A 14,899-nucleotide genomic window follows, 5' to 3' on the forward strand; every position below is an offset into this window, starting at 1 on the left:
AGTGTGTCTCTGCCAAGTGGTCCCTCGGACGGCCAAGGGAGGAGCCCGATTTCTGAAAGCCCCTGGTCCAGCCAAGAGGTGGTCGGAGAGCCCCCCGGGACGCGCACCCCGCACTCACCCAGTGCCAGGCCGCAGGCGGCGCCCACAGCCGCCCGAAAGCGGTCCATCTGCGTGTTCTTCTTGCTGTCAGGCTCCCACATCACCTGGCACTCCAGGATCTCCTCCCGCCCGGCTCGCGGTTCTTTGGACATGGCTGCGGCGGGGAAGGCCGGCGGGAAGGCCGGGGCTACGCGGGAGACCGGCACTAGGCCGGGGACCGAGCCGGGGTCGGCGGCAGAGGCCGGGGAGCGGGACCCCGGGTGAGCGGCGAGGCGGACGTAGAGCAACTGCACGCGGAGCAGCCGCCCCGCCCGGACTCCCAGCGAGCCCCGCCCCACAAAGCTCCCGGCCTTCGAAGGCCCCGCCTCTCCCGAGTGTAACCCTCCGCGGGCGCGGCGCCTCGAAAAGGAGTGCCGCCCCTGCTCTGGGACCACAACCTGTGCACGCCCACCCGGTGGTGCTGCGCAGGCGCGTTGGGCTCGACTCCCAGCCTCACCTGGAGCGCGAAGGGGTTAAGCCAGGGCCGGAAGGCGAGGTAGAGACCGCAGGCTCGTTCATGTGTTCTTTCGTTCTCTATTGATTTTTTTTTTCTTTTTTTTTGGTCCTACCCGTATTTACCGAGCACCTGCTGGGTACCGGGCACTGTGCAGGCTTTGCAGATACATCACCGAGCGAAGCGTAATTCCTGCCCTCAGTCAACAAGAGATAAGAGGTGGGGGACAGGTGTGGGGAGGAGCGGAGTCAGTCAACAAATACGTTATATAAATGTCATACATAGTATAATACGTACAATAAAAAACTATCCCAATGAGTATCATACATAAAAAAGTAATATTCACGTAATAAAAGGTAATAAGTGCTATGAAAAATCAGGGAAGGGTAGAAAACATGGGAGGAATGTTTCTATTTGAAAAAGATTGTCAGGGAAGGTCCCATTATAAAGGTTATTATATCAATACCTTGAGGTAGGAGTGAGCTACTTAGTAACCTGGGGGAAAGTTTCCGGACAGAAGGAACAGCAGGTGCTAAGGTCCTGAGGCAAGAGAGTGTTGGATGTGGTTAGTGAGCTGGCTGAGAGGCCAGTGTCTTTTCATTTGAGACCTAGAGTAGAAGACGAGGTCAATGAAGGAAGACGGGGAAGCTCAGGTGGGTTCCTGGAGACCAATGAAGATTTTGGCTTTTACCTTGGGTGTCACGAGACCACTGCAAGGTTGTGAGCTGAAGGACATACTCTGCTATAACTGTCATAGGAGCCACTCTGGCTGCAGCATTGAGAACAGTCTTCAGGAAGCAAGGGTATAAGCAGGAGGACTGATTAAGGTGATGTTTCAAGAGATGATGATTGCTATGGAGATGGAGAGGAAACTGCCATAGGATCTTTTTTTTTTTTTTTTTTTTACTGCCCTGAGCCTTCGTTGCTGCCCGTGGGCTCTCTAGCATGCGATCTTCTCATTTCAGTGGTTTCTCTTGTGGAGCACAGGCTCCAGGTCGTGTGGGCTTCAGTAGTTGTGGTGCACAGGCCTAGTTGCCCAGCAATGGGATCCTGCCCTCCCACCACCACCTGCTTTGAAACTCATGTCCCCTGGACTACCAGGGAAACTTGCAATGGGAGTTATTTTGAAGCTTCACTTGCTGTACTCTTACTGCACCTTGGCACTGTTCTGGGGACCTTCCCATATTCCTCATTATTTATTCTGACAGCAACCCAGTCAGCTTCTCCCAAGTAACAGTTTTTTGCAGTGCTGGCATTTTAGGAAGCAACCCCCTCCCTCCACCACTTAATCTTAAATAGCTCCCATCTCCCAGTCACGACAAATAAACATAGGTGCTAGCTTAGAACAGAGTGCTGACTATGTTAACACAACTTCCAGAACTTCCCCTTCCCCTGACCTCCAAGTTCTGGGGCCAATTCTAGCTCTGTCCACAAGTCACCTCCTTTGTGAAAGTGGCTGCATCCGTGCTAAGTCTCTTGAGTCATGTCCAACTCTTTGTGACCCTATAGACTGTAGCCCACCAGCCACCTCTGTCCGTGGGATTTCCCAGGTGAGAATACTAGAGTGGGTTGCCATTCCCCTTTCCAGGGGATCTTCCCAACCCAGGGATCGAACCCAGGTCTCCCATATTGCAGGTGGATTCTTTACCGTCTGAGCCACCAGGGAAGCCCAGAGAAGGGTGGGAGTCCACCTTAACTCAGAAGGCTCATCTTGGAGGGACTCTTGTTTATATGTTTATCCCTTTAACACTGGACTGCAGATCCCAGGGAGCAAACTCCCTGCCTAACTTGTCTCCACAGGGTCCCCAGAGCCTGAGCCATAGTAGGAGCTTAAGAAATGTTCATTCATTCATTCAGAAATGTCCAGCAAGTAACTGGTGTTGGCTAGCAAGGGTGGGGGGTGGGGTTCACTGTGTAAAGCATAGACCTAGCCCTTATGGGCAGAGAAGGCAATGGCAACCCACTCCGGTACTCTTGCCTGGAGTATCCCATGGACAGAGGAGCCTGGTGGGCTACAGTCCATGGGGTCACGAAGAGTCGGACATGACTGAGCGACTTCACTTTCACTTTTCACTTTCATGCATTGGAGAAGGAAATGGCAACCCACTCCAGTATTCTTGCCTGGAGAATCCCAGGGATGGAGGAGCCTGGTGGGCTGCCATCTATGGGGTCACACAGAGTCCGACACAACTGATGTGACTTAGCAGCAGCAGCAGCAGCCCTTATGGGGGTTTCCCAGATGGCGCTAGTGGTAAAGAACCTGCCTGCCAATGAAGGAGACATAAGAGATGCAGGTTCAATCCCTGGGTTGGGAAGATCCCCTAGAGTAGGAGATGGCTACCCACTGAAGTATTCTTGCCTGGAGAATCCCATGGACAGAGGAGCCTGGTGGGCTACAGTCCATAGGATCACAATGAGTCAGACAAGACTGAAGCCATCTAGCATGCACACAGCCCTCTTGGGGAGTGGAATTCCAGAGCTTTACACATAGGTTGAAGCGAAAAGCAAAGGAGAAAAGGAAAGATAGAGGCATCTGAATGTAGAGTTCCAAAGAATAGCAAGGAGAGATAAGAAAGCCTTCTTCAGCAATCAATGCAAAGAAATAGAGGAAAAGAACAGAATGGGGAAGACTAGAGATCTCTTCAAGAAAATTAGAGATACCAAGGGAACATTTCATGCAAAGATGGGCTCAATAAAGGACAGAAATGGTACGGACCTAACAGAAGCAGAAGATATTAAGAAGAGGTGGCAAGAATACATGGAAGAACTGTACAAAAAAGATCTTCACGACCAAGATAATCACGATGGTGTCATCCTAGAGCCAGACTTCCTGGAATGTGAAGTCAAGTGGGTCTTAGAAAGCATCAGTACAAACAAAGCTAGTGGAGGTGATGGAATTCCAGTTGAGCTATTTCAAATCCGGAAAGATGATGCTGTGAAAGTGCTGCACTCAATATGCCAGCAAATTTGGACAACTCAGCAGTGGCTGCAGGACTGGAAAAGGTCAGTTTTCATTCCAATTCCAAAGAAAGGCAATGCCAAAGAATGCTCAAACTACCACACAGTTGCACTCATCTCACACACTAGTAAAGTAATGCTCAAAATTCTCCAAGCCAGGCTTCAGCAATATGTGAACCATGAACTTCCAGATGTTCAAGCTGGTTTTAGAAAGCGCAGAGGAACCAGAGATCAAATTGCCAACATGCGCTGGATCATGGAAAAAGCAAGAGAGTTTCAGAAAAACATCTATTTCTGCTTTATTGACTATGCCAAAGCCTTTGACTGTGTGGATCACAACAAAATGTGGAAAATTCTGAGAGAGATGGGAATACCAGACCACCTGACCTGCCTCTTGAGAAACCTATATGCAGGTCAGGAAGCAACAGTTAGAAGTGGACATGGAACAACAGACTGGTTCCAAATAGGAAAAGGAGTATGTCAAGGCTGTATACTGTCACCCTGCTTATTTAACTTCTATGTAGAATACATCATGAGAAACGCTGGGCTGGAAGAAGCACAAGCTGGAATCAAGATTGCCAGGAGAAATATCAATCACCTCAGATATGCAGATGACACCACCCTTATGGCAGAAAGTGAAGAGGAACTAAAAAGCCTCTTGATAAAAGTGAAAGAGGAGAGTGAAAAAGTTGGCTTAAAGCTCAAGATTCAGAAAACTAAGGTCATGGTCTCTGGTCCAATCACTTCATGGGAAATAGATGGGGAAACAGTGGAAACAGTGTCAACAGTGTCAGACTTTATTTTGGGGGGCTCCAAAATCACTGCAGATGGTGACTGCAGCCATGAAATTAAAAGATGCTTACTCCTTGGAAGAAAAGTTATGACCAACCTAGATAGCATATTCAAAAGCAGAGACATTACTTTGTCGACTAAAGTCCGTCTAGTCAAGGCTATGGTTTTTCCAGTGGTCATGTATGGATGTGAGAGTTGGACTGTGAAGAAAGCTGAGAGCCGAAGAATTGATGCTTTTGAACTGTGGTGTTGGAGAAGACTCTTGAGAGTCCCTTGGACTGCAAGGAGATCCAACCAGTCCATTCTAAAGGAGATCAGTCCTGGGTGTTCTTTGGAAGGACTGATGTTGAAGCTGAAACTCCAATACTTTGGCCACCTCATGTGAAGAGTTGACTCATTGGAAAAGACTCTAATGCTGGGAGGGATTGGGGGCAGGAGGAGAAAGGGACGACAGAGGATGAGATGGCTGGATGGCATCACTGACTCTATGGACGTGAGTCTGAGTGAACTCCTGGAGTTGGTGATGGACAGGGAGGCCTGGTGTGCTGCAATTCATGGGGTTGCAAAGAGTCAGACATGACTGAGCAACTAAACTGAACTGAACACATAGGTTGACCATTTGTCATGAACCCAGAGTGGGGACTGGATTGATACACCTGACAGTTACTTGATTCATTCTTATTTCTTTCAGCTCAGAGCCACCCCCACCCCCACCCCACACAGGCCCAGGACCTGTAGGGGAAGCCAAGGAAGAAGTAAGCTACAGTCAAAATAACTGGCTATTTGTCCTCACCCTTTGACTGTCTCTCAGACACACCTTGGTTGTGCCTTTTCAGGCCCCTCCTTGCTGCCTCATACTCTTCTTTTTTGAATTTTTAAAATTTATTTATTTATATTTTTATTTTTTGGCCACACCTTGTGGTATGTGGGATTAGTTCACCTACCAGGGATCGACCCTGCTCCCCTGCATTGGAAGCACAGGGTCTTAACCACTGAACTGCCAGGGAAGCTTCTTAACAAGCTTAGAAGGGAGTGGGGGAAATGAAGAGATTCAAGAAAGTTCTTCCCATCTAAAATGAGAAGAGCAAGGAGAGGGATAAATTAGGCATTTGAGATTAACGTATACACACTACTATATAGAAAATAGAAAATCAACAAGGACCTACTGTAGAGCCCAGGGAACTCTGCTCAATATTTGATAACAACCTATATGGGAAAAGAATCTGAAAAAGAAGGAATATGTGTATATGTATAACTGAACCACTAGCTGAATCACCACATCGTAAATCAGCTATACTTCAATGTAAAATAAAAATTAAGTTAAAAAATAAATAAAATGGGAACAGAGCTGGAAGGACTTTCCTTTACCAAAAATCTTAAACTTGCTGTGGGTAACCCCTCTTAGGTCTCTGAAATTCCCATCTTCCCCATCTTACCAGATGCTTTCTTTTTTCTTTTTTGGCTGCTCTGGCTCATGGTTGCTATGTGCAGACTTTCTCTAGTTCGGGTGAGCAGGGCCTACTCTCTAGTTGTGGTGCGAGGACATCTTATTGCGGTGGCTTCTCTTGTTGCAGAACAGAGACTCTAGGTCTCAGGCTCAGTAGTTGTGGCACGTGGGTATAGCTGCCCAGTGGCATGTAGAATCTTAGTTTTCTGGGCCAGGAATCCAACCCGTGTCCTCTGCATTGGCAGGTGGGTTCTTAACCACACTGGACCACCAGGGAAGTCCCATCAGTTGCTTATGTTTGATTTAAGGATTCAGATGGATACTATTTATACACCACACTCCTGACCTGTGCTTCTCCAGGCTATTCTAGCTGCTTCCAAAAACAAATAAACAAACAAAAAAGTGAAAGAATATAGACAGTTGCCAGACGAAATGCACTTGTCTTATTATCAGAGGGCTGACCTTCCATCACTGCTTTGGAATTTCCCCTATGTTTCCCCTTAAGTTCACCTATGTTCATTTTTATTTTTCCCACTGTGGAATGTGTTCAAGTAGATTTTCCATGTTTCAAAGTTCTCACTATTAAATGCTTGACCTTTAACCGATAGAATAAGTTATGTTGAGTCCTCTGGAATATGTTGAAAGCAGTTTCATGTGAAAGGCATGAGTATTTGCAAGAAAACTCCAATGATCTGGAAGAGAAGTGGCATCCACACTTGACATAGGAGCCAAGATTATCAGAGGAAAGCGCATATGTTTTTGAAACATGAATTTCACGTTTCTCTTATCACTTTCACTTTTCACTCTGAAAGGTTTCTGTTCATTTCAGTAGTTCCATCACCCATGTGCGATAGTCTAGACCAGGGGACCCCAACCTTTTTGGCACCAGAGACCGATTTCATGGAAGACCATTTTTCCATGGATGGTGAAATGTTGGGGGAGTGGCTACAGGATGATTCAAGCACATTGCATATATTATGTACTTTATTTCTATTATTACATAAGTCCTACCTCAGATCACCAGAAGTTGGGGACCCCCTAGTCTAGACCGTATGAAGCCACCAGCAATAACTAAGGAAAGTCAGATCCCCAAGTCAGGACCCCCTCTGTCACAGCTCCTGGGTCTCAGGATTCCACAAGGACAAAGAGGACGAGAGCTGAAGATTCTTCACCTGATGATGTTCAGGAAGAACCTCCCAGACAGAGGGCATAACAAGTGCAAAGGCCCTGAGGCATGCTTGGCACACTCAAAAGGTAGTGACCATATAGGGCTTTGGGAGGCTTTAGGGTAAGGACTTCAGATTTTACTCAAAGTGCAATCAGAAGCCACTTGGAAAGTGCTGAGTAGGATAGGGATCTACATTTCCAAAGGATTATTCTAGCTGTTCTGTGGTCACAGAGTGAATAGGGTTGGGTTTGGGAGGGCAGGATGGGGTGCAAGCAGGGAAACCTGTTAGGCGGATATTGGTGGGAACGTGGAACCACTGAAAAAAGGGGAGACTGTATGTACATATCATGGATAGGAACACAGCAGACAAGATTACAGCATCTTTTGACATCTCCTCCATGGATTCCACTGGATGACTATCTCGTCATTTACTTATCTCTATTCATATATATGTGTGTATGTGCTGTGTGCCTGATAACTCACTTTAGTCGTGTCCAACTCTGTGTGACCCCATGGACTGTAGCCTACCAGGTTCCTCTGTCCATGGGATTCTCCAGGCAAGAATACTGGAGGGGGTTGCCATGTCCTCCTCCAGGGGATTTTCCTGACCCAGGGATTGAACCCACAACCTGGATCTCTTTTGTGTTCTCCATTGGCAGGTGGTGCCATTACCGCTAGTGCCACTTGGGAAGCCCATATGTGTGTGTGTATATATATATATATATGGAGTGGGATGCCTTTCCCTTCTCCAGGGGATCTTCCCGACCCAGGGATTAAACCCAAGTCTCCTGCATTGCAGGCAGATTCTTTACCATCTGAGCCACCAGGGAAGTCCCGTAGGTCTATATACTTCTATATAAATATCGGCATCTGTAGATATACATCTCTAAATGTCTATACATCTCTACATGTCTATATTCTTAAAGAGATGGGAATACCAGACCACCTAACCTGCCAGTTGAGAAATCTGTATCCTGGTCAGGAAGCCACAATTAGAACTGGACGAAGAACAACAGACTGGTTCCAAATAGGGAAAGGATTACAGCAAGGCTGTATATCGTCACCCTGTTTATTTAACTTCTACCAGTCCATTCTAAAGGAGATCAGCCCTGGGCGTTTTTTGGAAGGAATGATGCTAAAGCTGAAACTCCAGTACTTTGGCCACCTCATGCAAAGTGTTGACTCATTGGAAAAGACTCTGATGCTGGGAAGGATTGGGGGCAGGAGGAGAAGGGGATGACAGAGGATGAGATAGCTGGATGGCATCACTGACTCGATGGACATGAGTCTGAGTGAACTCCAGAGTTGGTGACGGAAAGGGAGGCCTGGCGTGCTTCGATTCATGGGGTCGCAAAGAGTCGGACACGACTGAGCGACTGAACGGAACTGATGCAGAGTAAAGCATGAGAAACGCTGGGCTGGAAGAAGCACAAGCTGGAATCAAGATTTTTGGAAGAAATAGCAATCACCTCAGATATGCAGATGATACCACCCTTATGGCAGAAAGAGAAGAGCTAAATAGCCTCTTGATGAATGTGAAAGAAGAGAGTGAAAAAGTTGGCTTAAAGCTCAACATTCAGAAAACTAAGATCATGGCATCCAGTCCCATCATTTCATGGCAAAAAGATGAGGAAACAGTGGAAACAGTGACAGGCTTTATTTTGGGGGGCTCCAAAATCACTGCAGATGGTGACTGCAGCCATGAAATTAAAAGACGCTTACTCCTTGGAAGAAAAGTTATGACTAACCTAGACAGCATATTAAAAAGCAGACATTACTTTGCCAACAAAGTTCCGTCTAGTCAAATCTATGGTTTTTCCAGCAGTCATGTATGGATGTGACAGTTGAACTATAAAGGAAGCTGAGCACCAAAGAATTGATGCTTTTGAACAGTAGTGTTGGAAAAGACTCTTGAGAATCCCTTGGACAGCAAGGAGATCAAACCAGTCCATCCTAAAGGAAATCAGTCCTGAATATTCATTGGAAAGACTGATGCTGAAGCTGAAACTCTAGTACTTTGGCCACCTGATGCAAAGAACTGACTCATTTGAAAAGACCCTGATGCTGGGAAAGATTGAGGGCAGGAGGAGAAGGGGACGACACAGGATGAGATGGTTGAATGGCATCACCGACTCAAAGGACATGAGTTTGAGTAAAGTCTGGGAGTTGATGATGGACAGGGAGGTCTGCCGTGCTGCAGTCCATGGGGTCACAAAGAGTTGGACACAACTGAGTGACTGAACTGAACTGTCTATATATGCCTAGAGCTATTTTGGAAGAACCAAGGGGATGTGTTGCTGCATTAGAATAGCAGTCCTTGGGAACTTCCCTGCAGGTCCAGTGGTTAAGAGTCTGTGCTTCAAATGCAAGGGGGTGCAGGTTCGATCCCTGGCTGGGGAACTAAGATCCCACATGCTGTGTGAAGTGGCCATAAAGAAATAAAAGAAGATGGCCCATACGTCTCATTAAGAGCTTTAATTCCGATTTTAAAAAAATTAACGCAGTTCTTGGAGCCCAGAGAAGATGAAAACAAGCTGTCTAACAGGAAACCGGTTTTCCCCAAGTCCTAACCAAAGGCGTTATGAAATAAGACTCAAAGAAGAAGAAGGAAGACCTTCTGGCCTGAGAAGCTGGCACATTTCCATTCTCAGCGATGACTGCAAAGCAGCTCCTCCCAGGCTAGTCCAGAAAAGGGGTGAAGGCATTTCAAATGGGGACTCAGCCAAGTTTGCTGAGTTTACCAGGCCAAGGGACTTCTTGTTCAGGCCTCCATGGCGTGATTGCCTCAACCATTCCCGCCCAGCCATGGGACTGTGGAAATCAGATGAATAATACCCAGATGTGCCTTAAGTGATCGCCCAAAGTTCAACCCCTCCACCTCCTCTCCAGCACCCAGGGGAGAGGAGAGAAGAAGATGTGGCCACAGTCCAAGATCCTCACCAGGAAAAGGAGTAAGTAAATAGTGAGAAAGTCACCTGATGGGATCCACAGAAGAGATGTTGAAAGGCACTGTGATCTTGTCTCCTGTGTTCCTCTTTTAATAGGGAGAATGTATTCAGTTATTGCTTGCAGTGTTAAAATGTATCATCTTTGGAAATTCCCTGGAAGTCCAGTGATTGAGACTCTACACTTCCAGTGCAGGGGGCATGGATTTGATCCCTGGTCAGGGAACTAGGATTCCACATGCTGCATGGTATGGCAAAAAAAAAAAAAAAAAGCCTTACCATCTTTGTTTACCCGTCCATGATCTGGCTCCCCTTGAGAATCTTCGCTCCACAAGGTCAGGGTCTTTGTCAGATTTGTTCCGTATCATAACCTGGCACCCTGAGGATGTGCCATAAAGATACACAGAATAAATATATGAAGGGTCATAGTGTATCTAAATGTCCATTCCAAATGTCCATCCATGTGCAGAACCCTCCACTTCAAGCCTTCTCTTTCCCACAGCCTAGAGAGGAAGATTTCCACTGGCACAATTGGACATGGAATTCAGTCTTCCACAAACTGGTTTTGACCCACACAAAAGCCTAGAAGGGGATGGGCCAGGAGCTAAGAGACTGAACAGGGCAATCACAGCATACCCCTGCCCCCACCCCACAGGAGTCAGGGGCTAGAATGAGATGAGGAACCTCAAGCCTAACACTCAAGTTGCTCTGGCTGGATGTTCCTCAATAGACTGAATGAAAATATGTTCATGAAGCATATTTTCTATATTCAAGGAAAAATCAGAAGACTATATTCTTACTCACTGAAGCTAATTCAAGAAGATGAAGACTAGGACTTCCCTGGGGGTCCAGTGGCTAAGACTCCTCACTCCCAGTGCTGGGGACCCAGGTTCGACCCCTGCTCAGGAAACTAGATCCCACGTGCCACAACTAAAGATCCTGCATGCTGCAACTAAGGCCCAGTGCAGCCAAATAATTAAGTATTTTTTAGGAAAGGAAGATGAAGCCATAAAATTTATTTGTTTGATTTTTTTAAGATCTTGATTACTTTTTATTGGTTACAAATCTTCATGACAATTTTCCATTCCCAGAAAATTAAATCTGCATGCAAAGAATAATTATTTGCTATGATTACTGATTTTAAAAATAACACATTGCTATTTATTAGGAACTTCCATAACTATTTCTAAATTTAAAATTTTTTCCTAAATATTTTTATTAAACTGCAATGTAGTTGGATTAAATCACTATTCTGAAAGTGACCACAGAAACTGTGACTAATATCAGATGAAGGACACATTTTTAAGAAATTGGTAGTATTATTTCGCGATATTTTCCTCATGTAAAAGTGCCAGGTTAGCACTTTTTTCATGATTTCCTTCAGAACTGAAAGCTTTCATGGAGATGTTGAACTTGACATACATTTTGAAGAAGAAATAGAAGAAAACAATAGAATGGGAAAGACTAGTGATCTCTTCAAGAAAATTCGAGATACTAAAGGAACATTTCATGTGAAGATGGGCACAATAAAGGACAGAAATGGTAGGGACCTAACAGAAGCAGAAGGTATTAAAAAGAGGTGGCAAGAATACACAGAAGAACTTATACAAAAAAATATCTTCATGACCCAGATAACCACGATGGTGTGATCACCCACCTAGAGCTAGACATCCTGGAATGCAAAGTCAAGTGGGCCTTAGGAAGCATCACTACAAGCAACGCTATTGGAGGTGATGGAATTCCAGTTGAGCTGTTTCAAATCCTAAAAGGTGATGCTGTGAAAGTGCTACACTCAATATGCCAGCAAATCTGGGAAACTCACCAGTGGCCACAGGACTGGAAAAGGTCAGTTTTCATTCCAATCCCAAAGAAAAGCAATGACAATGAATGCTCAAACTACTGCACAATTGCATTCATCTCACACACTAGCAAAGTAATGCCCAAAATTCTCCAAGCCAGGCTTCAGCAGTACGTGAACCGTGAACTTTCAGATGTTCAAGCTGGATTTAGAAAAAGCAGAGGAACTAGAGATCAAATCACCAACATCTGTTGGATCATCAAGAAAGCAAGAGAGTTCCAGAAAAACATCTACTTCTGCTTTGACTACGCCAAAGCCTTTACTCTGTGGATCACAATAAACTGTGGAAAATTCTGAAAGAGATGGGAATACCAGACCACCTTTCCTGCCTCCTGAGAAATCTGTATGCGGGTTAAGAAGCAACAGTTAGAACTGGACAAGGAACAACAGACTGGTTCAGAATCGGGAAAGGAGTATGTCAAAGCTGTATATTGTCACCCTAACTATTTAACTTATATGCAGAGTACATCATGAGAAATGCTGGGCTGAATGAAGCACACGCTGGAATCAAGACTGCCAGAAATATCAATAACCTCATATACGCAGATGACACCACCCTTATGGCAGAATGCGAAGAACTAAAGAGCCTCTTGATGAAAGTGAAAGAAGAGAGTGAAAAAGCTGGCTTAAAACTCAACATTCAGAAAACTAAGATCATGACATCAGGTCCCATAACTTAATGGCAAATAGATGGGGAAACAGTGGAAACAGTGACAGACTTTATTTTGGGGGGCTCCAAAATCACTGCAGATGGTGACTGCAGCCATGAAATTAAAAGATGCTTGCTCCTTGGAAGAAAAGCTATGATCAACCTAGACAGCATATTAAAAAGCAGAGACATTACTTTGCCAACAAAGGTCCATCTAGTCAAGGCTATGGTTTTTCCAGTAGTCATGTATGGATGTGAGACTTGGACTATAAAGAAAGTTGAGCGGCGAAGAATTGATGCTTTTGAATTGTGGTGTTGGAGAAGACTCTTGAGAGTCCCTTGGACTGCAAGGAGATCCAACCAGTCCATCCTAAAAGAAATCAGTCCTGAATATTCATTGGAAGGACTGATGCTGAAGCTGAAAGTCCTATACTTTGGCCACCTTATGTAAAGAACTGACTCAATGGAGAAGACCCTGATGCTGGGAAAGATTGAAGGCAGGAGGAGAAGGGGATGACAGAGGATGAGATGTTTGGATGGCATCACCGACTCGACGGACATGAGTTTGAGCAAGCTCCAGGAGTTGGTGAAGGACAGGAAGGCCTGGCATGCTGCAGTCCATGGGGTCGCAAAGAGTCAGACACGACTGAGCAACTGAACTGAGCTGACTTGAAGAAGGGCAAATACATATAAAAGAAATGAATGGTGGGTGGATATTTGTTGTGATGTGACCTTGTGGAGCTGACATTCTCAAGGGGAGCCAGATCATGGACGGGTAAACAAAGATGATAAGTTTTTATTTTTTGCCACGCCATGCCATGCAGCATGTGGGATCCTAGTTCCCCTGACCAGGGATCAAACCCGTGCCCTCTGCAGTAGAAGCATGGAGTCTCAACCACTGGACCACCAGGGAATTTCCCAAGAGGCATGCACTGAAGCCTAGGAAGATGCAAGGCTTATTTGGTTAGAAAAAGTGTGAATAGGAGAATGGGATGAAATTTTATCAGTGACTTTTTCATAAACTCTGTTTTCCGATAAATTGGTGCATCTAGCCATTTCTGCAAATCCAGTAAACTGCTTACTTGGCACACCTGGTTTTTGGCAAATTGGTTTCGGATGAATTGGTTTCGGATGAACACTTCTGGGATCACTTAACACAGACATTTGTTAAGGTCACATGTCATTCCCTGCAAAAGGCCTTCCCCAGGCAGCCAACAATTCAATAAACCTTCCTCCCACTCTTCGCCCAGCTACAGATTGTTTTATTCTGCTTTCTTCATAGTCTAAGACGAAACCATTCTGATTTTTTTTTTTTTAGTATTTCTTTATTTATTTGGTTGTGTTGGGTCTCAGTTGTGGCACATGGGGTCTTCGTTGGATCACAAGGGATCTTTTGTTGTGGGTACATGGACTCTCTAGTCGTGGGCCAGGGGCTTAGTTGCTCTGATGCCTGTGGGATCTTAGTTCCCTGATCAGGAATAAAACTGCATCCCTTGCATGGCAAGGTGGCTTCTCAACCACTGGACCACCAGGGAAGTCCCTTATTCTGATTATTAATTTTTTTACTTTTTATCTTCCTCTCTTCCCCCATTTCCACGAGGTTCCTTGAAAGCAGGGAGCTTTCTCCTTGTGTTGGCACATGGCAGGCACGCAGGAAATGTGTCACATGAACACAAATGTCCCTTACAGCTCATTGATCTCTATCACTGTAGGCTCACGGCAAACAGAGGACACGGGCCACTTTCTTGTGCTTTCTGTACGACATTCAGTCACTCAACACCATCCACAACCCAGAGATTCACTGTCTACAAGGGTTTTAAGACAGTCTTAATCCTTATTAGCTGAGTGCTTCTGGTGAAAGAGGTATTCTGACAAGAAGAAGCCTCATTTAACCCAAGATTTAGACCAGCCCTACAAGTCATCCAAGACTCCCTATGGTTTCCTTCTAGATTGTTTTTAACAGGGCAAGAAATGGTGACCAGATGAGGTGACTTTCCACCTTCTGGCTTGATTTGGCTCCTTATGTATTTGCAAAGTTCATTCTTCGGAAACCAGGCTCCCAAGGAAAAGGACCAAATTTCATGAAAAACAGTCTCTAGTGTATTCAACACCGCAAATGTTGAAGGAGTGGGCTAGATGGTGTGAAAGATGGAGAGAAATCTTCTAAAATTTATTTTTATATTTAAAAATTTTTTATTTTTGCAGAGCAATCTTATTTTCACACACACAGATTTCCCTTCCCTTTTTATAGTCTCCTGTGAGCACAGTAAAAGGCCTCCAGGAGGCTGCCCTTTGCTGGGAAACCTTTCCCCATCACGTTACCCCATTTCCTTGTTGGTGGTTACAATTCAAAATACCGCCCAGATTCTCCACCCCATGGCCGTTTTTTTTCCCACCCACAGCGCTAATCACATTGTGAAAGGAAGTCCTTGGTGTGCCTTCAGCAAGCTCCAGAGCCGCACTTGGTTCTTGCCCATCGGTTCTGGGAAG

General features: G+C 45.4%; 1 protein-coding gene across 1 annotated transcript in view; it reads right to left on the reverse strand.

Moving 5' to 3' along the window:
• The window catches only part of AACS (acetoacetyl-CoA synthetase), a 52,083-nt gene extending 51,649 nt beyond the window's left edge, over positions 1 to 434 (reverse strand). Inside the window, exon 1 of the mRNA XM_040250588.1 lies at positions 119 to 434. Within this exon, the coding sequence (XP_040106522.1) occupies positions 119 to 251 (133 nt within the window). The 5' untranslated portion in view covers positions 252 to 434. The remainder of the gene's footprint in view (positions 1 to 118) is intronic.
• Between the last annotated feature and the right edge of the window lie 14,465 nt (positions 435 to 14,899).

The sequence above is a fragment of the Oryx dammah genome, unplaced genomic scaffold (genome assembly GCF_014754425.2).
Source record: "Oryx dammah isolate SB20612 unplaced genomic scaffold, SCBI_Odam_1.1 HiC_scaffold_12, whole genome shotgun sequence".
Lineage (NCBI taxonomy): Eukaryota > Metazoa > Chordata > Mammalia > Artiodactyla > Bovidae > Oryx > Oryx dammah.